Source organism: Anguilla anguilla, chromosome 14, assembly GCF_013347855.1.
Source record: "Anguilla anguilla isolate fAngAng1 chromosome 14, fAngAng1.pri, whole genome shotgun sequence".
Taxonomy (NCBI): Eukaryota; Metazoa; Chordata; class Actinopteri; order Anguilliformes; family Anguillidae; genus Anguilla; species Anguilla anguilla.
Genome location: NC_049214.1, coordinates 32,094,888 through 32,118,724, shown reverse-complemented (window position 1 = coordinate 32,118,724; position 23,837 = coordinate 32,094,888). Strand labels below are relative to the sequence as shown.

General features: G+C 41.2%; 2 protein-coding genes across 2 annotated transcripts in view; both read right to left on the bottom strand.

Annotated features, from left to right (window-relative positions):
* Positions 1-23,837, bottom strand: part of LOC118213033 — a 199,754-nt gene that overhangs the window by 23,039 nt on the left and 152,878 nt on the right. Inside the window, exons 6-14 of the mRNA XM_035391633.1 lie at positions 16,959-17,034; positions 9,166-9,507; positions 8,671-9,018; positions 6,814-6,996; positions 5,240-5,287; positions 4,762-4,809; positions 3,341-3,436; positions 1,784-1,870; positions 48-122 (exon numbers count right to left, since the gene is read on the bottom strand). Coding sequence (XP_035247524.1) covers positions 48-122; positions 1,784-1,870; positions 3,341-3,436; positions 4,762-4,809; positions 5,240-5,287; positions 6,814-6,996; positions 8,671-9,018; positions 9,166-9,507; positions 16,959-17,034 — 1,303 coding nt within the window. The remainder of the gene's footprint in view (positions 1-47; positions 123-1,783; positions 1,871-3,340; positions 3,437-4,761; positions 4,810-5,239; positions 5,288-6,813; positions 6,997-8,670; positions 9,019-9,165; positions 9,508-16,958; positions 17,035-23,837) is intronic.
* LOC118213375 overlaps positions 22,320-23,837 on the bottom strand; it is an 83,229-nt gene continuing 81,711 nt past the window's right edge. Inside the window, exon 19 of the mRNA XM_035392292.1 lies at positions 22,320-22,700. Within this exon, the coding sequence (XP_035248183.1) occupies positions 22,671-22,700 (30 nt within the window). The 3' untranslated portion in view covers positions 22,320-22,670. The remainder of the gene's footprint in view (positions 22,701-23,837) is intronic.

Sequence of the window (23,837 nt, the reverse complement as noted above, 5' to 3'; positions counted from 1 at the left end):
AACCTACGTTAAGCGACAAAACTGCTTGATGCGGTACATACACTTACTAGAATTTACCCCTGTTGTAATGACAAACTTTTCCAATCGCAGAGCCTTGTTTGTGAATCTTGTGTAACATGTACCTGTAAAAAGAAGCCAGGAAGGTTCAGCCACAGAAAAATGGCCAGTCACCCAACCACAACACACTAATAGCTTGGGTCAAAAATATTTGAGTACTGGTGAGCATTGGGTCCGCTGGAGAAGTGGACTGGTCTTGACTGTGCCGGCTGGTGGCGAGAGCACACGCACCTGGGCTGCGTTAGCTAATCAGCCCAGGTGCTTAAAGGTGTGCTGCTCTCCTCAGTTTGGGGCCGAGACCAGGAGCTCACACTGACTGCGCATTTTTGATTTTTGTTTCATTTTGGTTCAAAGGCAAAGAAACTGAAAAGTTGGTCAGCGGATCCCAGCAGCATGCTGAAAAGCACTCCTGGGTATTAATTAATTTTGTCTTTGTTATTTTAGTTTGTTGTTTTAGTTAACTGTTTTTGCTCTGAACCCGTGAGGGGGAAGGGTGAAGGTGTGACCTGCGCCAGAAGTAGGGGCAGTACCATTCACAGCTTGCTATGCCAGTGTGAGAGATCTAAACTAAAGGCAGGCAGAGACTAGATGCCAGTGTAGGGTGTTCTGAATTGGTTTGGTGTGACTTTGGGGAGGTGGAAGACAAGGTGGGGAGCAGCAGTCTGGACCAGCTGCAGTGGTCTGATGGTACAGGTCAGTATATACCGTTCAGGAAGGAGTTACAGTGGCCCAGATGAGAGATTTCCTGGGCTTGTATGCGTAACTAAGTGGCCTCTCAGGTGAGGGAAGGGGCAGATTCTACTGATGTTGTGAAGGGAGAACCTGCAGGTCCAGGTGACTATGACATAAAAATATGCTAATAAGCACTGTCAGATAATTAATCATTATTATATATAATAATTGCTTAATGTTTTACTGTCTACGTTTTAGGATTTTTCACCCATTTTTACCAAAAAAGTTTTAGATTTTGTTAGATTAACATAGTAAATGATACAGCATATTCAAGATGACAGACCCTTAGGGTAAAGCCACACATCCTTTGATGAGAAACCACTTCGTAGTCGCCTCCAGTCATTCATTTTCTATGGACAGGCCATGCGGTGCATGATGGAAGCAGACTGGCGAGTGGTGTGGTGCTGTGTCTGCATTTGTACTCCATCTTTGTTCTATGAAAATGAAGCTGTCCAAGTAGCTCACTCTGGCCATTGAAACTCATATCAAACTTTCAAACTAGGTGTTGCAGAAAAAATCTGCAAAAATGAACCAAGCAACTGCACTGCCTATTTCTCACCTAAAATCCATCCATCCATTATCTATACCCGGTTATCCTGGGCAAGGTCATGGGGTGTGCTGGAGCCTATCCCAGCGTGCATTGGGCAAGAGGCAGGATTACACCCTGGACAGGCTGCCAATCTATCGCAGGGCACACACACCATTCACGCACACACTCATACAGTACCTATGGGCAATTTGGAGTCTCCAATTAAGACTGCCTGCATGTCTTTGGACTGTGGGAGTACCTGGAGGAAACCCACATGGATGGGGGGATGCATGCAAACTCCACACAGAAAGGCCCAGACCGTGCCCAGTGAGCCACGTGCTTGACTGCGCCCCTACACCGTATGACATTGATTCCGGTAAACAGAGCCCAAAATCGCATGTGATATTGGCAGCAATAAATTATACAAATGTTCACAAAATACTGTATGATAAAATAAAAACCTACCAGGAAGTGTATATGGAGCCACCTTAAAAATCACAAGAATCCTCATGAGATTTATTGTACTGCCAACATAAGCCTCTCCAATAGAGCCTAAAAAACAAAAATGACATCAAAGTGGTGACAAATCTGTAACTGTAATTTTTAATGCTTTTCTCCCCATTTTTTCTCTAATTTAGGATAACTAATAAACAATGCTAATAAACTTTTCTTATATTAAAACTGACTTAAAATTATACATCCATAAGAACAAGCAATAGGTTTTAAAATACTGCCATATCAAAGCACACCTAAAGATGGCATGATACCCCTAGAGATGCTATGTGTGCCAATGTACAATAAAGAAAAATAAAAATATAAAAGTAAGGGCTGCTGGGTGGCTCAGCATGTTAAGGCACCAATATAAATATGATATGGAGCACGGCTCAGCTCCATGGTCACGGAAGGCATCTGCAGGGCAAGACACTATTGCCGATTAGGTCGGTTAGGGGTCTCTTCCCTGTTCGTTGCTCTCTGTAGGGTTGGGTATCGACACCCGGTTCTGAAGTGGAGGCAGTTCCAAATTTCCATGAACCAGGAATTCATTAAGAAAGGTTGGTTTCAGATTTGCTTATCGAATCCTGAAAATGTATTTTCACTCACATTCTCGCTGAACGAGTGAAATGCATGGAGCATCAAAAAAGTCTACAAAAACGTTCAACTGCCAGGACCAGCTGCTCTAACATCCACATCCCTGGTTAAGGCATGCATCATCACAGCTTGTAGATGGTGGTTTACAACATGGCTGACCACAGTAAACTGTTTAAAGTGTGGCTAAGCTGCGGTCTATTAATTTCATGCAAGGGAGGAAGTACCTCCAGTATCTATGTACATTTGCTGCAGCATAAACTTCAGCATTGCACCACTTTTGATGAGCACCAAAGTCCCAGTAACACCCCAGATTGAGTTAGAGCTAGTAGCGCCTCAAAATCAGGTAACGAACAGAGCAAAAAACAGCGTACATTAAACTTTTACATGGCAAAACAGAGAATGATATTTATGTTTCTCTTAGATACAAGTTCACAGAATAGTATCACCTCCTCCAGCTCATCCCCAGAGAGCACCATTTCTTAATTTTTCTTTATTTTGCTCTGTTTTTACCAAAACGAAGGAAAAGACACCTTATCTTCATTTTTGACAATTTACAATTTTTGTAGCACCCGCAATCTGCTAAGATTTAAAGGTAGTTTTTGTTTTGAAAACATTTTGGTTTCTTCCTCAAAAAATACAATATAAATCGGAACGAGGATTCAGTAAGAACTGTATTCAAAAAGCAGAGTCAGAATCGATAAAATCCAAATGATACCCAACCCTACTCTCTTGTGACCCCTATAGTTAATTGGCTGGTACACCACATGTTGCGGAGGAAGCCATTTACGTCTACACTCTCCAAAATCAGCCACAGGAATTACAGCATGAATATGACTGAAATTAGCTAATGGGACATTCAAAATTAGGGAGGGAATTAGGCACAGAAAACTTAAATAAATAAAAAACAAAGTAAAACAAAGCAGGAAGACTTACTTTCAATATAACCCCATATGGCGAATGCAATGGACATCAGGATGCATGGAACGGACACTTGAAGGCAATATAGCAACACAGCTCTGTTGCTATTACCTAAGCAAAAAAAATGCAGTATTCACACACGTTATGTTTTGGGCATTTGTATAATTTGCCACATTGTGTACTCCTGGTTGCTGTAGTTTGAATGGGAATGACCTCAGCGAGCATCAGTCATATAGTTCAGTTAGACTGCTGTGTGAAAAAATATCCTGTAATGGCAGCCTGGTTTTCATGACTATTTGATTTACTTCCAAAATAAAGGTAAGTAACAATATATGTATTTAGATGGACCCTAGGTCCCTGGGCTGGGTTTAGGTTTTTGGTGGCCCTAAACAAGACTTTGCATGTAGTCCCTAAAAGTTCTCATCACAACCACTAAATTACTATGGAGGTATTTTTTAGCAAAAGTCACAAATCTGTAGAATGGTTTCACATTTGTAAATGGAGTTTCACAAATCTGTATAACTGATTCATAACTTTGTAAATTAATGTGAGAATACACATGTAATGTAATGTAATGTGAGAATACACGCAATAACAGTTTCACAACTTCAGTAAAGACAACTCGGTAATTACATCCTCTCGACATTTTCACCAAATTTTGCAGTGTACCTTGATTTGAAAACTTGTGATTTGAAAACTTGGGATTTGTAGTTGTGCTAATACTAACGCTCTGAAGGAGAGTGACAATGTCTGTTCTTCCAACCAATTCGATGAGTGGATTTGGGATGATGCTATACTGCCATAATTTTCCATCACTGACAAGACTTTGTGGGTATAATGATTCAACCAGCGCAAGCATGAAGGATACTATCCATACCTCCAGCCGTACTGACAGTCTGAGAGGTAAGAAGTAGAACTCACTGCAACACCTGGTGCTTCATGCATTATTTTCCTATCTCTTCGTTGAGAATGCTCTGAATGGTAAACTACATGCTTTACATGTTACATGTTTATACTATCAAATTGCACCATAAGCCAATGAATGCTAGGCTACTGGCTATCTTGTCTAGCTAACTCAATGCAAGGCATGGTGCTTCATGCATTATTTTCCTATTGCTCTGTTGAGAATAGTATCAGTTGGTGAAGGCAATTGTGGTTAATCCAGGTTAATGGGACCCAATTCTCTTTTAACTTGTGTAAATTAATTACATTTAATGTACATAATTTCAAGTTAATGTGTTTTGGGAGAATATAGTATATTGCAGAATTGGTATTTCTTATTGGAACACAGTCCATTGAAAACAATACACAGTGTAATACTGGCAGTTCATTAATGATTCTGCACATTCTGTGTGGCCTGGTTTTCTGAGCCCATTCTTCAGACTGAACTGTTACTGCTCAGGTCATCATCCTCCCATTGCTCATGTGATTCTCACCCTCTGCATCATCTTCATTAGCGACGGGGTCACTGGGTGGACAACTCTCTTGGAAAAAAGAGAAAAAGAGCAGGGCTCGTATGAACTTGAGTGCACTCATATAAAACCAAAAGAGAAACTAACACTTATGGAGGCCTTCATTCATTCTGACTGCATCTATTTTCTGGACCCTTAAATTATGATACATTTTTCCAACACCTGGTGCTTCATGCATTATTTTCCTATCTCTTTGTTGAGAATGCTCTGAATGGTAAACTACATGCTTTGTTACATGTTTATACTATCAAATTGCACCATAAGCCAATGAATGCTAGGCTACTGGCTATCTTGTCTAGCTAACTCAATGCAAGGCTGTGTAATACTGGCAGGTCATTAATGACTCTGCACATTCTGTGTGGCCTGGTTTTCTGAGCCCATTCTTCAGACTGAACTGTTACTGCTCAGGTCATCATCCTCCCATTGCTCATGTGATTCTCACCCTCTGCATCATCTTCATTAGCGACGGAGTCACTGGGTGGACAACTCTCTTGGAAAAAAGAGAAAAAGAGCAGGGCTCGTATGAACTTGAGTGCACTCATATAAAGCCAAAAGAGAAACTAACACTTATGGAGGCCTTCATTCATTCTGACTGCATCTATTTTCTGAACCCTTAAATTATGATACATTTTTCCAAGTATTTTTGAGATCTCAGATTTGTTTTTGTTTTGTTTTGTTTTCTTTGGAAATTTAGTTCCTGTTGGACCCAACAACAACGGAGAAAGTGGAACGCAGGGCTGGAACTGATAGTCACCACACCCTGTTAAAAATTCCAGCTTAAACCAGCCTAAGCTGATCAAGCTGGTTTAAGCTGTGTTCTCATCTCTTTTAGCTGGTTGGCCAGCTGTTGACCAGCTGACCAGCCTATATAGTCAACTAGTCCACCAGTTTGACCGCCAGCTTACTCTACCAGCTAAACCATCTTTGTCCAGCGAGAACCAGCTTTAACCAGCCACAGATCAGCTATGACCAGATAGAAATGTCGAACACACATCTTAAACCATTTTAAACCAGTTTACAATCCCAGCTGGTCTTAGCTGGAATTTTCAGCAGGGCAGCTCTTCATATGGCATATTTGTGGGGTTTCTCCAGCTACATCGGGCATATAATGACCTAATGCCCGCTTCCTAATCATTCAGGTAGTATGACATAACTTGTCCAGCTTACTTATTGTTCACCAGGTGCGGATGGCAATTTCGTTCCGTGCCCTGGAACGGTGTATTGCTGAAATTTTGATTGAAGTGTGGTAAACTAGACGTTACAGTATGCATACAAAACACAAGACAGAAAAATGTAATCATCTTTCTGTCAGAATCGTGTTCTGATACATTTGAAAAGAAAGTGCAGGCTAATGCGGCTAGAGCAGGTGGGCGCTCACAGGGTTTTGCCGCGTAGCTGATAACAGAGAGCTAGCCAAGCCACAGGGTTGCTGAGAGCCAAGAGACAGCTGGTGAAATCCTGTGACAGGTAGAGCACTGCTAGGAAATCCGAGCAGTCACCATGGCCAGAACACGGAACGCCATTCGGAACGTTTAGCTGGACGAAGGATAAACAGAAAAACTTGCTGTCTCCAAAATGACTTAGCAGCAGACTCTCCAGAGCAGCAGCACATTGTCTTTTAAATATTTTTACAGGATGTGAAATATAAAATTTAGGCCATATTAGTTTAGTTACAGTAGTTTTGTGTCAGCTGGGGACAAAGATGAAAGAAATTGCTCTCCAGAAGTAGTGGCTCTAAAGGACCTCATAGACCGTTTATGCTAGCAGCTGGCTATGCTAGGTGTTGTCTATTTTTCCATGGAATCCCCTTCCAAGTCGATTTGTGCATATTTAAAAAAAAGTATTCATGAACAAATTTATGCAAAATACAGCAACAGCTGTATTTTATCATACTTTCAGTGTCCAACTATGTGCAGTGAGTTATCATTGCTGTATAAGGAAAAGACCCAAGAAATGGTGTGAAATAAAGTGTTAAATAGTTGTACAGTAAACTGAAAAAAATGTAAACACACCTACCTTCTTTGATTTTTTCTTTCTTGATTTTTTCTTTCTTGATTTTTTCTTTCTTGATTTTTTCTTTCTTGATTTTTTCTTGTCTTTCTTTGTTTATATACCAAAGAGCAGGAATGCAGCTTACAACTGCAAAAGCCGCTGCAGCAATGGTTAAGCCCAGGACACATAAATGTAAGGTGGAAAAACCTATAACAGAGATTTCAATTAATCAAAGCCTGAACATAAGAACTTGTGGCAGCACCGCTGGATGTTTCTTCCTCCTCTGTAAGGGAAGGGTATTTATTGACAAACCTGCAGTACAAGATCCAAACCAACAACAGCAAAACAGGCCCTGTCACACTTACACTGGGGGGAATCTCTATTCCCATTCCCCCAGCATTAGGACACTGTTAAAAATAAATAATATTATTATGTAATAAATAATTGATAATAAATAATGGTTATGGTGTTTAAAAGATACAGATGGCATTAATTTAGAAGAGGTTCCCTCATTTAGCAGATTCTCTTGTCCAGAGTGATTTCCAGTGTAGGAGAAATAGACCTGCATTTACCTGATTAATATGAACAATAGTGTCAGACCTGGCCAACAACAACAGTGAGTAAAGATACAACAGTGAGTAAAAATACAACAGTGAGCAAAGATACACCACTGAGGAAAACTACACCAGCCGAGTAAAAATAGAACAGTGAGTAAAGATACACCACTGAGCAAAGATAGAACAGTGAGTAAAGATACACCACTGAGTAAATCTCCACCACCGAGTAAAGCTGTACCACCGAGTAAAGATACACCCTGAGTAAAGCTCCACCACCGAGTAAAGATACACCATTGAGTAAAGATACACCAGTGAGTAAAGATACAACAGTGAGTAAAAATACACCAGTAAGTAAAGATACAAAAAAACTAAAGCATCAGTGCAAGTTAACAATGCTAACCAAGAGTCAAAATACAAATCCTGAATACAAGCAGATTACATCCATAACCAGCCCTAAAAAGAAACATAAAACCATAAAATTCCATAACTTGAATTAGTATAAAAAGTTAACACTGAGCTGTAACTCATTTTCCCAGTAATATTAAACTGTAAGGTGGACATATATGAAGACAGATCTGAATTAACTGAGCACTGCATAGAAGAACTGGCAGCATTGCCTAAATCAAAATACCTTTGGGCCTGATCAGTGTATGGGGGAATTTCATTAGCCCTGAGGCCAGGACTTAATCACAGAAAAATAAAAATTACTTTATGGGGGAGTCTTACCATACAGTATCAATCCTTAATTTTTCCATGTTAAAAAATGCCATATTTGATAGCTTTTCACACTGGTGTTTTTGTAGCAATACTGAATCAATGTGTTTGGGTTCTGTAATTGCTCCGCTACTTGCTCAGTTTCTGCTGGTGGTATTCAGCGTGACAATCACGCAAAGTATTCAAATGCGATGGCACACGCACAGTCACTTGCATGTCGAATGCGGAAGCACAAGCGGTGTATCTTTGGACTGTGGAAGGAAACCAGAGTATCGGGGGAAACCCACGTGATACAAACTCCACACAGAAAGGCCCGGCCAGGATTATGAGGCAACAGTGCTACCCACTGCACCACCGTGATGCCCATTTTAATTATATGTGTATATTTACTGTTAGACTTTAATGACAAAATATACTGGATAAACTGTTTCCCAGAGTAAATATTATTTTATTTCATCTTTATTTCACAGTTAATGCATAACATTCTCTGTGTTTTCCCATTTTCTGGTAAATTAACATTTTGGAGTGAATTTGTGAGTAAGAGCCCAAACCATTTATTGTGAGAAAATTGCATACAGCATGTAATCACGCTACTTCATACTGTACTTACCCTGTTCTTGTAGCCATGCCGTTGCATTGACTGATTCTCTGTTTGTATGGACTTTGCACATGAATTCCCCCCTGTCTTCTGTTTTTACATCCCTCAGTTTCAGAGAGAAGTTTCCTTTGGGAATCTCCTCACTGAAGAACGCAGCACGCCCCCTGAATCTCTCATGCTGTGACTCTGGTCTGTTCTCCCCCTCAGAAAACAGCAGCACCAGGATTTCCCCATTTGTCTTTATCCACTCTACTTCTAACTCTTTGAGAGGAACATGGGTGTCCACTGAGCAGTTCAGAATCACATCTTCACCAGCATATGCAAATACTGGCACGTCTGCACCAGTCACAACCAGCCATTCTGAAAAATACAAGTTACATTTTTCACTTGCTTTTAGGGTGCGGCAAATTGTACCTTGAGAATACTTTCTCAAAATTTAGACTGCATATATGTAATAACAGAAAACTAAGCTGTATTGCATTAGGAAAAGTAGGGTGGAGTACTTACCAATATCTATTTTCACCTTTGTTTCATGGGACTCGTGTTCAGTGTGAACTACACACTTGTACAGCCCTTTGTCTTCAGTAGTGACATTCCTAAGCAGCAGAGAGAAGTTTCCTTTGGAGATTTCTTCAGAGAAAAAATCGGCCCTGCCGCTGTAAGCTGGGCTCTGTGATCCTGGCCTACTCTCTCCTTCCTGGAACAGATGCACCAGGGATCCAGAATCCTCCCTCATCCACTGCACCTCCAGCTCGTGCAGAGGTAGTGGGGTATCCACAGAGCACGGCAACGTCACAGACGCCCCCAACTGGACAATTAGGGGCATTGCAGGACCCCGCACTGCAAATCCTGGAACCAAAGATACGTTTGAAATTCCTTCACAATACGTGCAAAAACGTGTAAAAATCCTGTGGCATCCATTTTATTTCATGAACAAATTATAATACCAAACCGAAACTAGAATGCAAATGTCAAAATCATATAGCAATAAAATCAGTATATTGGTAAAACCAGGGGCGTTGCTGGACATAAAGCTCTACTGGGGCACAGGCCCCCCCATTACTCAAATCACACAGTTTTTTTCTTGAATGCCTGCTGCGTGTATGACATGCTATACAATGTGCTATATGAACTTTCCTTGCTTAGCCCACTATTACAGCCACTGCCATACTGCTGCTGCTGAAACAGAAACAACTACTACTGGTCAACGTAAAAATGTAGAGTTATTAATCTTTATGAAAATATTTATTTCAACATACATTATGAACATTCTCAACATGTTTTTTTAGGCATAAAAGTCATATCCTGCATATGCAAATAATAACAACAAAACCTGACTCAAGTCATTAAACTATTGCACATTCACATTCTTCTGTTTTTCCACAATAATAATAATTAATAAAAACAATTTCAGAACAAAGAACATTTCAAACAAACAATAATTTCATGACTTGAGCAACCATTTAAAATAAAGTATATATATAAATATATAATCTCCAAGTAAACAAAGTATTCCCCAGCAGTTTGAGAGTGCCTCTCATGTCCAACACCAAGTCCAAACTGAGTTGGTTCATTTTTTGAGCATTGAACTGTACCGTCCATTTTTCATTTTGGCAAAGTGGTCAATCACTTGACTGTGACTCAACTTACAAACTTCTTCCTTCTCAACCAGCAAGATGGTGAAGCCTGTCTTGTCCCATTGTGCACCTCAGCCAAGTGTGGAGCCATCTCAGCACACTGAATGACCATTCACAACTGCAGCTGTTAACTGGGATTGTCAGAGACATCTGAATGGCCTGTGTCAAGGTTGGGATCATGACTTTATCCAGCAAGTTGATAACATATTGCATATCTTTAATTGGAAGGCTTTCCTTGTTGCAGGCCAGAGTTTTTGGCCACTAAAACCTCCTCAGATTTTAGACCAACATTGTAATGATCTGCCAGACCTCTGAGGTGCTCCTCACAGAGAAAGCTCAGGCCTGAACACCTCTTAGAATTTGGCTGTTAAGAGATGAAAAACGCTGATCCATCTCGGCAACCATCCTGTCAAGGCAACATAGAAACAGGTTTCTTTTCAGCTGCTCTGCATCACTGAGGTCACGCACTACTCCACAACTAGAGTCCACTACGTAAACCTCCATGCGTTTCTGCCTCTGCCTTTGTCTGGTAGCAGCACATGGTTCTGGGATCTGATTTGCTACACAAAAGGTCCTTGCTATATCATACAGCTTAGCAGCCTTCTCATCTGTGCGCATTTGTTTTAGAGTGCCACACACAGCTCCTTTGTACTCTGCAGCTTTAGCAAGGTCTACTGTTTCACTTTGCAGATATTTGTGCAGGTTCTCGGGTACAGACAGAAAGGTCTTGAACATCATCAACAGGTATACTGTGGAGAATCTACTAAGTTTGACATGGAGTCCTACTGCCATGGAGTTGTTGATGCTGGAGAGGCACTGAAGGACTGCAGAGAGATTCTCTAAGATGGCATTTACAGACCGCAACTGGCATGACCAGCAGGTCTTTGAGAGCTGCACAAGTTCAGATGGCTGTAGCCCCAGCTGATTTCGAACATCTCTGAATTTGTGACGGTTTACAAGCGAAACACTGAAAAATGAGTACACACTCTGTAACAGGTCAAATAAATCCCTGGCTTCTGGTACTGCTTGACAGGTGTGACACAGTACTAAGTTTAGTTGATGTGCATAGCAGTGCACATAAATGGCCTATGGATGATTCACTTTAAATCTGGCTTGGACACCTCCAACTGCCCCATTACTGCTGCACCATCATAAGCCTGTGAAACACACTTAAGGTGTTCAATGCCATTATGAGCCAGCTGTTCTTAAATTGCAGCAGTTATGCATTCTGCATCAAATTCTTTCAATTCTGTCTTGGCCAGCAAACACTCCTTTACTCTAACTTCAGTGACATAACGGACACATATAGCCAACTGCTCAGTGTTTCCATCTCTGGCTTCATCTGCTATAATTGAAAACATTTCTGCATGTTTTAATTCACTGACAATAGTTGCTATTACCTCTTGAGCAAAGCACTCAATTATCTCATTTTGAGATGAAGGTGATAAATATGTGCTGTGTGATGGGGATGAGTATGACTGCAGAAACGGATCAAACTGTTTTAGGAGTTTCATACACTCAAGAAAGTTTCCCCGATCGTGGCCACAGAATGGAATGTTTTGTTTAGCTAAGAATTGTGTGACAGCCACAATGCGGCTGATGTACTCCCGTCTCTCTTTGATTTCTGCTTCATTTGCCGAGTGTAACTGTTCAACAGCACTACCATGAGCAGCACTGGCTTTAAAGCTGTGCCAGGAAAGCAGGCTTGCTTTATGGGCAGGTGTTTCTTCATGTTCTCTAAAGAGATCCAGAGCTTTTTTCCAATTTGTTAGGCCAGTATTTACAAAAGTGTCATGCTTCATGTGTTTACCAAACATCCTACATGAAAAACAAAAAGCTGCATCTCTAGATATGGAATATTCTAACCAAGCTTCCAAACCAGTTAGAATTAAAGGATCACTTTTTTAAGCCAAAGTTGTGCTGGGGATATTGGGACAACTTCACTTGTTTTGGACCACAATGCTTTTCCCCTAGGTCACTAATGTTCCCTTCTACATTGCGGACACTGGTTTTTTCACTTGCCCCCAGTCTGATGTTCTCTGCTATTGTGGCAACTGCTCCCTCTCTCTCGCTTTGCCCCGACTGCTCATCCAGCTCCGACTCTCCTCCTCCTCCTGCACTCTGCTCCTCTTTCTCTTCCTCCCCAAATTCATATAACCATTCAGGCTTTTACATTTGCCAGACCTGCAAGTGGGTTAGCTAGCTAGCTTGTTTATCACCAACTACAGCCAGGTCTTACCTCTCTCAGTCTCATCTCTCCTTACTGCTTCCCTGTCTCTGCAACGTTCAAAGAATTTACTGAGGTCCATCTACAGGAGTCAATAATGTTTGAGTCAAATCGAAATTAAAATAATACCATCGGTTTAAAAACGTACTTTAGTCCCGCTGTGTTATCATTCCTCAATCCTGATTCTTATTTCGCGCGCCGATACACCGATTGCTGCGTGCGCGCCGCGGTGCACCGGCTACGACATGCACACAGCCGTGCACGGACAGTAATGTGCGCGCCACGGAGTACGGACCCGGACCACAAGGTGCGCGCCTCAGCTTGTATTTCTGGTTAAACTGCGTTGCTTTGACATTGCGGATTAGAAAAAAATCCATTCTTTTCCCGTTATTATCAATCTACTGTCAAATATAGGAGCTTGTTAAAACTCGAACGTGAGATTTTACTGGGGCACAGCAGATCAATACTGGCTGGGTAAAAGGGGTGTAGCAACGCCCATGGGTGAAACACAAACATAATTAAAAACTAAATTGAGTCATAACGGTTAGTTAGTTTATTTCGGTCATTAACATTTTCTTTATAAAAATGAGTGTACATAGATATCAGTAAATGATAATAAATCATTTTTCCAAAAGGTGTATACAAAAGAAACAATATTAAAATATCCGAAAGGGTGTAGGAATAAGCCTTAGCTAATTTGACCTACCCTTCTTACAATAATTATATCATTAACCCTTTAGTAGGTACAAAAAATGAAAATAGAAAAGGAACTAATTATGTAGCAATCAATTTTTTTAATGCCATAGGATAATATTGAAACTACACGCACAGATGCTTCACTTTTTTTTTTCGTTTAAACACCAGTTATTGCCGTAGGCTACAACGGAGAAAAGTCAATTTACCTTCAGTCCTGATAGCGTAGAACAACAACATAAACCAACGGAAATTTCTCATCTTGTTTTTCATCATGAGCTCTTCGAAAGTCAAAATTTGAGCGATTACCCTAATACTCTAAAAAAAAATGAAGGTAGGCTACATTAAAGGAATTATGAAAACGCTGCTTACTCATACGCATTCTAACAACGCACGATTATATTTTAACTTTCACTTTCACATCTATGGCTACCGCGCCTTTACTATATTTAGTGCAGAGGGCAGAAAGGTACTTGCGTGTACAATTTTTAACTGGCTCAGGACACTTGAATGCATTAACTATATAAATAGATGCGCGCGCCTGTGATTGAAATAATGAGGCAAGCGCTTCGTTTAACATGCCACGAAGCCACGAATTAAATACATCACGTAAAACTTGCGTTTGTATTCTGTTGAAACGGTGACAGACAGCAGCAGCTGAGCTTTTGTTATTTGATCATGACACTACGCCTCACTGCTGTATGTGTATTGTGGCGCCCCGATCCCTTATCGGTGCTCCCCACGAGACCACCAGGACGGCCGAGCCCATCGACACCGGCGGCCGCTAGGAAAAGTTGTGAGTGGGCGTTACCTACCAAACCACAGTCTAGAGACATTCAGGACCCTGGACAGCCCCAGACAGACCAACTGAGGTGACACCAGGCAGCACCATGGACAGGGCTGCAGCAGAGGGAAGGTAGGTGGAATTTTCCACTCTGCAGCACACCTGAAGCTGCTTGCTGGATTGGCTGCCAGCGCCCACCTGAAGCTGCTTGCACTGACGAGCATGCAGGCTTTTGTAGACCAGCACAACCACAGGAATGGCAGAGTTGCTGGGGCTTCCGTCACAGCTACGCCGGACGACTCTCCACCCCTGGAAGAGACTGTAAGCGGCCGTGGGCCAACTCTCTTAAAACCGAGGAATAATTGTGACAACCTGAGAAGTGTAAAGTATAAAGAGTAATAGTGATTCCTGTAGACCGTGTGGCAGGGGGCAACGCCAGGAACAGCTCAGAACTTGAGCTGGGGAAGAGTGGAGTGCTACCGCACTGGGAGGGAAGCCTTCTCCCCTACACCCCTTGGGGACCGGAGGATCACCAGCCGGCGGCCAGAGCAAGGAGCCGGACCCGGATCGGGCGGACCACGCCCTGTTCCCCCTAACCCAATTGTTTCTCGTTTCTCTCTAGAAGAGCGTGTGAAGACCTGGAGTGGAGCACCGATACCCCAACCGGGAAGATGTTTTAGTTGTTTTTGGCAACCCCTACCCCTACCCCCACTCATTACAATGATTAAAGAACTTTTTTGTTAACCACTACCTCCGTCTCACCGTTCTGGTTCTTCTGGGCATCCGTCACTCAATGGCTGAGAGAGGTCACAGTATATGGGTTACATTTTAATTTGATTAACTTCATTAAGTAATGATTCATTCATTTCTTATCACAAAAACACCCACTGATAGAATGTGATCCTCTAGTTAGGTAAAGGAGATGATTTGACAAAATCTGATGCATCAGCAAAACCATGCATGCATATTAATATTACACTATTAGGAAATGGGTACTGCAAGTTACAGAGGTGCTGAATTTTTCAACCGTTTTCTGACTTAAAATGTTTTGAATGACAAATAAAAACAGTACTTATCCTTTCCCCATTTCACCCCAGTTCAGTATCCCTAAATGCATCTGTAAGCATGTCCCATTACTGCAAAATCCCAATTCTGGTCACTTTTTTAAAAAAATGTAAAAAACAAGGAAAAAATTAAGTCAACGTATATTCTGCTTGACCCCACGACCCTGCTCAGGATAAGCGGGTAAAGATAATGGATGGATGGATCTTCTGCCCAAAGCTATGCTTTAACCCGTTGAAGAGTAGATTTTTTTTAGTCTACTTTTGGTCTAGTCAGTGTTCCTAGAACTCCATTGCTTTCAAATAATAGTAGTGATTGCTACATCAGCATTTGAATGTTCAGTTAAGAATCACATTTGTCATCTCGCACCTCAAAGGGTTAAAGGAGAGCCTGAAACCGGGGGAGAGCCGTGAGGGTTGCAGATGGAGATGGGGTCACAGTACAGAGTACTGAGTACTGTGTACTGGTCACAGTACACAGTACAAAACAAATATCAAAAACTTGTCTCATTAATATTTCAATATTTTATTCAATCATCTTCTCTTAAAAACAAACAAATGTAACAAGAAACAAAGTATGCACTGCAGGGCATTACTCCACAACAAAAAATAGCCCAGTCTTAACTGGTAATCTCCGTTTTACAGTCCAACATAAAATCTTGCCACAATATATTTGTTTTCCTGTCTGTCGAACGAACGTGGTCGGTAATAGGTGCTCTCACTCTAGCTAGCTATATAGTTAGTACAGGTGCGCCGTGGGTCTGGACGATTTCGCGCTTGTTTAGCTGCAGCTTGTTCTCTGGGGGAATCCATGCTTTGACCGGGTGCAGCCATCTTACTTCATTGCGATGTGCCGACGCATGTTATGCAAATCAACGTATTTCCATAATCGATTACGTTGACGAGTCGCCCCAGCCCTATTAAGTAACTAAACAGATTGATGAGGACGAGTGGGAAATTTTGAGGTTTGTTTTAAGTCTTTCAAATTAACTAAGGTCAGATTGTTTAAATGTCGCAAATTCAAACGACAGTTATTGTCACGGTTTCTATTTCTATTATTGTTACCTGGTTCTATGTCAACACAGTAGTGATGAGGCTCACCCTCATCTGGTGATGGCAGCAGTGTGGCTGGATTCAAAGAGCTGGGGTGTTTCAGATGAACGGATGGCATAAGCAAGCTTGTTTCCCATCGGGTCCACCAAGCCATGTGGACTACAGAAGATTTTTTTCAGTCAAAATAGCAAGGACAGCGTGAGGCACAACAATTTCCACATCCTGTGTTCCTATCAGTGGCAGTGCTTGCCTTAGAGAGTCTTAGTAGCCCTGTCTACTGCCTGTAAGCACTGTGGCAGTGCTTGAGCTCCTGCACCCAGCCTGGATGAAAAATAGGCAACTGGCCGCATTCAAGATTCTACAAATGGGTTTTAAAAAAATGAAACGTACCCACACTGGAACACAGTGGTAAAGAGGAACCTTCACTCTAAAATCGATTTTTGCTCGATTGCATCACTCGCACCTTTTTTATGGTAGGTCATTCCACCAATAATAATGAATGGGCCAATTACACAAACTGATTTTCCAGTCTCCTGACTCAGTATACCTGAATGAACCACACAACTCAGAAAGACAGAGAAGATTGATTTGGATGCACTGTGTGGCAAGTAAGATATCTAAACAACTGCAACACAACAGATTGTGTCTGACAATTGTCAAAATGCTTATTTTTCCTCTTTTTTTACCTAATGGGGGAGGGATAATTACTTAAAAAATGTGACATTAGGGTTTAGTTTCCCTTTAAAAGACTCAAATAGATGGATTTTATAGTGGTTTCAGTATTAGCGTCTTTTTGCTAATGGCTGTTGTGGAATCCTTCCCACTGCCTGGGCTGCTGGACCCACCTTGTTGATGACTACTCCGCTCTCCACCACTCCTTCCGCTCCCACTATCACCAGGTCCACCTTCTCCATGATGTACCTGCAGCAAATCACAACACTTTCTCAGAAACTCTCCTGGGCTGCCTTCGCATTTTAACGGCAACTACAGAGTCAAAGGATAGCAAATACGAGGGATTTCAATACCGATTCAAAATGTACAATCGATGGATTGAACTCGATGGTACCGGTGAATAATCTTTGGTTCTTTGAAAAATGTCATAAATGGGGTCTGCTGGGGGACTGGTGGAGGAGCCCCACAGTCTCAGATCGAGTGCGGACCGTGCCAGTGCCGACTGTAGCAGGTAGCTGCATGGGCAGATGCGCAGTTGGCCAATTGCATCGTCCTGGGTTTGGGGGGGAGGGTTGGGTCAGTCAGGGTGTCTGCATTTCATAACTCTCTGGCGGCCCCTGGTGGCCGATCGGCCAGTGACACATATGAACGGTCTTCCTCCATCTCCGCTCTGTGTGAGCTTAGCTGTGGTCTGCAGTATGAAATTGAGCAGCTCGCGACACTTTCAGAGAACCGTGGATGTCTACGCTCTCCTGAACCGGCAGTGGTGATCGTACATGAACGTGCTTCCGCAAAATGCCAAATTAGGGAGGAAATTGGATATATTCAGTCCCACATTGGGCACAGATATATATTCTTTTAATTAATATCATTAATATGCAGGATATTTGCTGGGATTGAAATGTGTATGTTTGACTGGGCTGATAACACATGTGGCAAACTGTTTGACCATTGGAATGGATGAGGTATGTGCTGTTCTTGTTTGTCTAACCCTCAGCAGTTGTTTTCAGTGAGCCAGACACAGCCCAGATACAACCCACATCTGAGGCCTTAAACAGTCGTGATGAATTTAGAACAGGAGAAAGCTTTACCCCACGGCAGCATCTAAAACTACAGTGATAGGAACGTTGAGATTTTTCAATGCCTCACCCATATTTTTCCTGCAACAGAAAGAAAAAAAAATCACTAATGTTTTTATTAATATTTGCTTTGTAGATACCCTAAATGAGTAATTTAGATTACTTACAGACCATAAAGTTTGAACATGAACGGGCGTGTATGAGTGTGTGTGTGTGTGTGCATGCGTGGTGTGTGTGTGTGTGCGTGCGTGCATGTGTGGTGTGTGTGTGTGTGCGTGCGTGCGTGCATGTGTGGTGTGTGTGTGTGTGTGTGCCTGTATGTGTGCATTTTCCCGTTTTGTATGATGGCAGGATCGCTTACCCTGCAGAGTCCGGCTGGGGTTCTGTGACGTACACAGTGAAGCGCTTCTTCTCGGCCGCTGCCTTCTCCAGCACCCTCAGCACCACTCTGGAGGACGAGTGCGTCAGGATTTTCTGTGAGAGGGAACGAGGAGCGCGTATATGAGGCAGGAACAGGACAGGGGGCCGCCCAAAACATTTTACTCTCCTCTGACAAACAAGCACTTCAGCTCAATTTGAGTCTAACAATGTTTGCAATGTTCAACAGCAAAAGTGACATGTGTGTCAGGTTCTCTGTTGGAGGGGCTTTTTTTGTATACTGTTCCATGCTAATTATGCACCCGAATGTCCCAAAACATTTAGAGGTTTAGAAGGAGCCTCATCTACTCTCCCTACTGAAATGTTGCGTCTGAAGAGTGTTAGGACAGGGCGCAGAACACGACAACCCTCACCGCTCCGTCTTTTATGAAGGTGTGGCACAGCTTGGCGACTTTGTTCCTGGAGAGAGAGATTTTCTTCAGGAAAAGTTCCCCTCTTTCAACCATAACTTTCTTGCATCGTGACAGATCCTGAGGAAAAGAAACAGCCCGTTACGATCCTCATTTAGTGCAGCTGGTTAGTTGCTTTGGACTCCTGATATCATGCTGGTGGCTTGTTAGCCTGTAAGCAGGAGGATCTAAAGGCAAACATGTGTCAGGCTATCATGACCATGTGTGCACTCTGTTGAATGTTCAGCTTTGCATTCTGGTATGATTTTTGCTGCTGAGAAACAAAATACATTTTTTTACGCAGTTCTGGTATTAGGGGCTTCTAGCATTTGTCTTCTCTCAAGGCAATTAATGCACCTAACATAACACCAGGACGTGAGGCTGCCTCATCTGCGCCCTAAAATACTCTACCAACTCTGAAAAAATCTGAATTTATCCCCAATCCAGTTAGACAAGGACCTATTCCATATCCATTGTTATGCAAAAGTATAGGTAACCTGGTCAATTGGCATGTTTTGTTGATCTTCTAACAACAAAACATGCAATTTGCAGTGAACACAATTGAACATTACATAATTTCTGTAAATTTGAATTAAAAGTGACTTTTTATTCACAGAATTTACCAGATTGAAATAGAAGGTAACATATCTTACAGATACTCAATAATGAATGTTAGTAGCACGAGTTTCATCTATTGTTATAGATGACTAATCTAATAGCACTATAAGAAAAGAAGGAAAAAGCAAACACGTTGAGTTGGAATCAGTACTGTGTTTGCATCATGTATTTCAAAGATAACGTACCGTCTTCGTTCATTCTGTGAGGATGCAGTCAGATGTCTTTCTTGCCAGAGCTGGACCAAGGGGACTAGGTAGCCAGCCAGATGACAGTCAGTGTTAACAAACAGTGGATTTCCTTGATTAAAATGTTTCCCGAAACCAGGGAGAATCTATAAATATAAAAGGCTTACCTAGCTAGCTGACAAGCGAGTGTATTACAAGAGGGCTTCGATTTATTTTTTTAAAATCTTAAAGCGATAGTTCCCTTTCTGCAGTTGTGGTCTAAAGCAGTTATTTTTCAAACACAGTCCTCGGGACCCGCCGTGTACATTGGTTTTCGTTCCAACCACATTCGTTCCACACAATACCAGAATTTCAACCAGCTGTTAATGACTTTTTTCATGTTTTGAGGGAGTAATTATCCCCTTTAGACAACATAATGTCAGAAATAGCTATGGATGCAGTGAAGAATAAAAGTCCCATATTGATATAGTATTGTATTACATTACATAAAATGAGGTAAAAAACTGATCATATTAATGGCTGAAGTGAATCAATAGGCTCCTAATTGCTTTGCAAATGATAATGAGCGAAACCTGCATGGTGTTAACGAATGTACTAATCTCAGAGCTTAAAATAATGTTATAATTCATCATTGCCTCCACCCTGCCCACATCTGTCGCCACCTGCTGCTCCCCATCACTGCCACCCGGCCCCACCCATCAGCTAAGCCACATAAACCCTGTAAAACTGACTGACATGTTGGTCACCAGTCGGCACCCTCAGCTGACCAGAGGATGGGTATCCCCCTTGAGCCTGGTTCCTTCCGAGGTTTCTTCCCATCTGCCACAGGAAGATTTTCCTTGCCACTGTGACCTTAGGCTTGCTCCTGTGGGGGTTTAGGCCAGGGTTGTCTGTAAAGCGTATTGTGACAATTGCTGTAAAATACACTCTAAAAATAAAATTTGATTGATTGATTTATGGACGGACACAACGCTGAACATCCACCACCCTCTGACAACCTTCGTCATATAAAACCACAAACAGTCAAGCAGCATGAATTAGAAAAACAAAATTAATTTTTTTGTAATAGCTTTTTGAAAATCACATAACACAAATGCAAAATGAGACGAGATCAATTTATTTGCACAGCAATATCATATTGTACCATTCAAGTGCAGTTTTCCTCTGACCTGTCTTTATGACGTTGTCTATAAAACAAAGAGTGCAGTATACAAATAAAGTGTACTTTATAAAAAATAAATAAACAAATAAACTTCAACAAAAAAGGCGACAGTGACAATTTGCTAATATCTTGATTGACAAGTTCTTTACGGTATTAACTAAAGCCATGTTTGATAGCTTGATTTCCACTGGAATGCAACCAAAATGTTCTTAAGACAAGCATCCATAATAACGGATTTATTGAGTTTGGGAACCTGAAACTATTTGTGTAATATAAATGGAGTTTACTGACAGAAAATGGCAACAAGCCAAACATGCATTGTTTTACACACAATTATGGTGGAACACCAAAAAGGCTTAAAAACAACTGAGAAAAACAAGACTTGTATATAAAAAAAAAAAAAAAAAAAGGACTAAATTAATTTTAAAAGCACCAGCAGTACAAATGATCAGTAGCTCACCTTCCTCTCCCTGTCCCTACTGACAGACACTTAAATAGTTGAGCCAATCAGTTGGTTTTCAATTCTCTCAAATTAACAAATTAAAATTAAACAATAAATACAATCAATTAAACAATTGTTAAGCTACTGAAGGCCCACCCCTTCAAACACATTTTCAAGAACTTTAATTGATCAAGAGATTGGCTTTGAGAAATCTATATACACAGTGGGTCCCCAGGACCAGGGGTTGAGAAACACTGATAACTCAAACCAAAAACATTTATTCAGCATGGAGCACTATTAGCAAGGAAAGGTATGAGTGATGTTTTGAGATTTTATAATTCTGTGTACCAATTAGCAAAGAAAAATACTACAAAATGCATTGGGTACTGTCAATCTGGTAAATCTCATTGGCAGAACTTTAATTGATTAATTGATTGAGCTAAGCTTGTTAATTAAGCTTTGACTCTTTTCATCCCATGCCATGACTTGAGTAACAGCACACACTGGGAACACCTCTTGATGTTCCTGAGCCAATTCATCAGGAATTACTTCTGGGGTAGCCAAAACATTACATTACAGGCATTTAGCAGACGCCCTCATCCACAGCGACTTACACAACATTTGACATAGAATTTTACATTGCATCCATTTATACAGCTGGACATATACTAAAGCAATGTAGGTTAAGTACCTTGCTCAAGGGTACAACGGGGGCGACATAGCTCAGGAGGTAAGACCGATTGTCTGGCAGTCGGAGGATTGCCGGTTCAAACCCCGCCCTCGGCGTGTCGAAGTGTCCTTGAGCAAGACACCTAACCCCTAACCCCCTAACTGCTCTGGCGAATGAGAGGCATCAATTGTAAAGCGCTTTGGATAAAAGCGCTATATAAATGCAGTCCATTTACCATTTACAACGGCAGTATCCTACCCAGGAATCAAACCTACGACCTTTTAGGTTGCAAGACCAGTTCCAAGGCTATTCTTGTTCACAATGTAAAAGACTCTTGAGACATTTCTCCACTTCTTGTGAGTTCAACCTGGTAATGATCAGCAAGTTTCAATAGCTACTCCTTTGTAAACAGTTCCAACAGCTCTTCAGAAGGGTCACCAATAAAGTCCTCAATACTGACTGCAGTCTTTGGTTATCTAGAAATACAACCCCATATTAAATTCCAAGTCAAAAGCAACATTTAAAAAAAAAACAGAAATGGCCAAACTCCCCAATGATACAACAGCACCACTTGCTGCTTCAAAAGGAATTGTGCTTGCCCAAATTGCCAAAACAAAAGACTACCAAGATACCTATGCATCACACATACAATAGCAAGCAACAGCTAATATGTCCTTCACACGCTCTTCCAGCATCCTCCTGGTAGAGAGAAAGAGTGGTGCAGGACAAGCTTTTTTAAAGAGCTTTTACCAGGTGTTTCTGAGCAGCAATCAGAGCTGATTGGCACACCCACATAGGCACACCTCAAACCTGAAACTAAGCAGATTGAGTAAGACAAGCCTTTCATAGACACAACATAACAGTATACATAATCTGGCTCTTGTAGACAACAAAAGGATCCTTTACATGTCACTGGGACTGTCATCTGTTCCCTGTAAAACCACAGAGATAAAAATTAGAATTTATTACACAAGAACTTAGATGCTGAAAAGTGTTGCAGATAAACAGGATGACAGTATGTGAGTATGGTGTGAACTCATCCCAACCAAGAATTAGAGTTCAGACTGATGTGAATCAGTCCCATTGAGAAACAGTATACAGCACAGTAAAATATTCTGTGTTAATTCAACTCTAACAGGCTCCATTATTATTGCGTAAATAATTAGGCTTAATTTGGGATGAAGTAAAAAATATTCCCCCACATCAATTCTGCTTTATGTGCATGTCTGTAATATACAGTGCACTACAAAATTATTTATACCATTGATGATGAACAAAAAAGTATATATAAAATAAATAATACAAGTAGTGAGATTTATTTTAACTGTATATTTTTGCGGAATAGTTTCAACTTTTAGTGGTTTAATTGAATCCACCAACACTATTCTCTAATTTCAAATTTATTTCCTAAGAAATAAGAGCTGAGTATGGAACAATAACATCCGGTCTGTGTGCTATATTTCCCAGTATGCTTTCCAAATTCATCATCTTCAGTATGTTTCTATACTACAAACTGCAATAAAGTGTTACAGTGATTACATTTTTTTGTAGGCCCAGTAACTCAGGAGTTACTTCTGTCATGGGTTCCCTCTGCAAATTTCCAATTAACTTTTCCCATAGGTTTTTCGCTTTTTGTCGAAAATAAGGTCTGTGCTTAATGTATGTCGAAGAGACTTCCACGTTTTGTTCTACTAGATAAATTACACCCATTAATATCTCAACTGTGAATTTAGAAGCCGTTATGTGCTTTAAAAAAAAGTTTCTAACAAGTTATGATGAAACGGTTGACGTGTGCAGGCAGGCTAATATGGTAATTTGAGTGGCGGTTGCCAGAAAGTGACCATTGTTGTAGTTTCAATACAGAAACTTACCTTTAAAATGGGGTTAATGGGTTTAATTCATATCACAGAACAAAATGTGGAGCTCTCTTGGGCTTAGGTTCACCACAGACCTTATTTTCGGCAAAGAACTAAATCCCTATGGGAAAAATGCATTGGAAATCTGACAAGGGAACCCATGGCTCAAAAAAGCAAACTGACTTCCGGGTTTTAGGACTACAAACTAGAAAA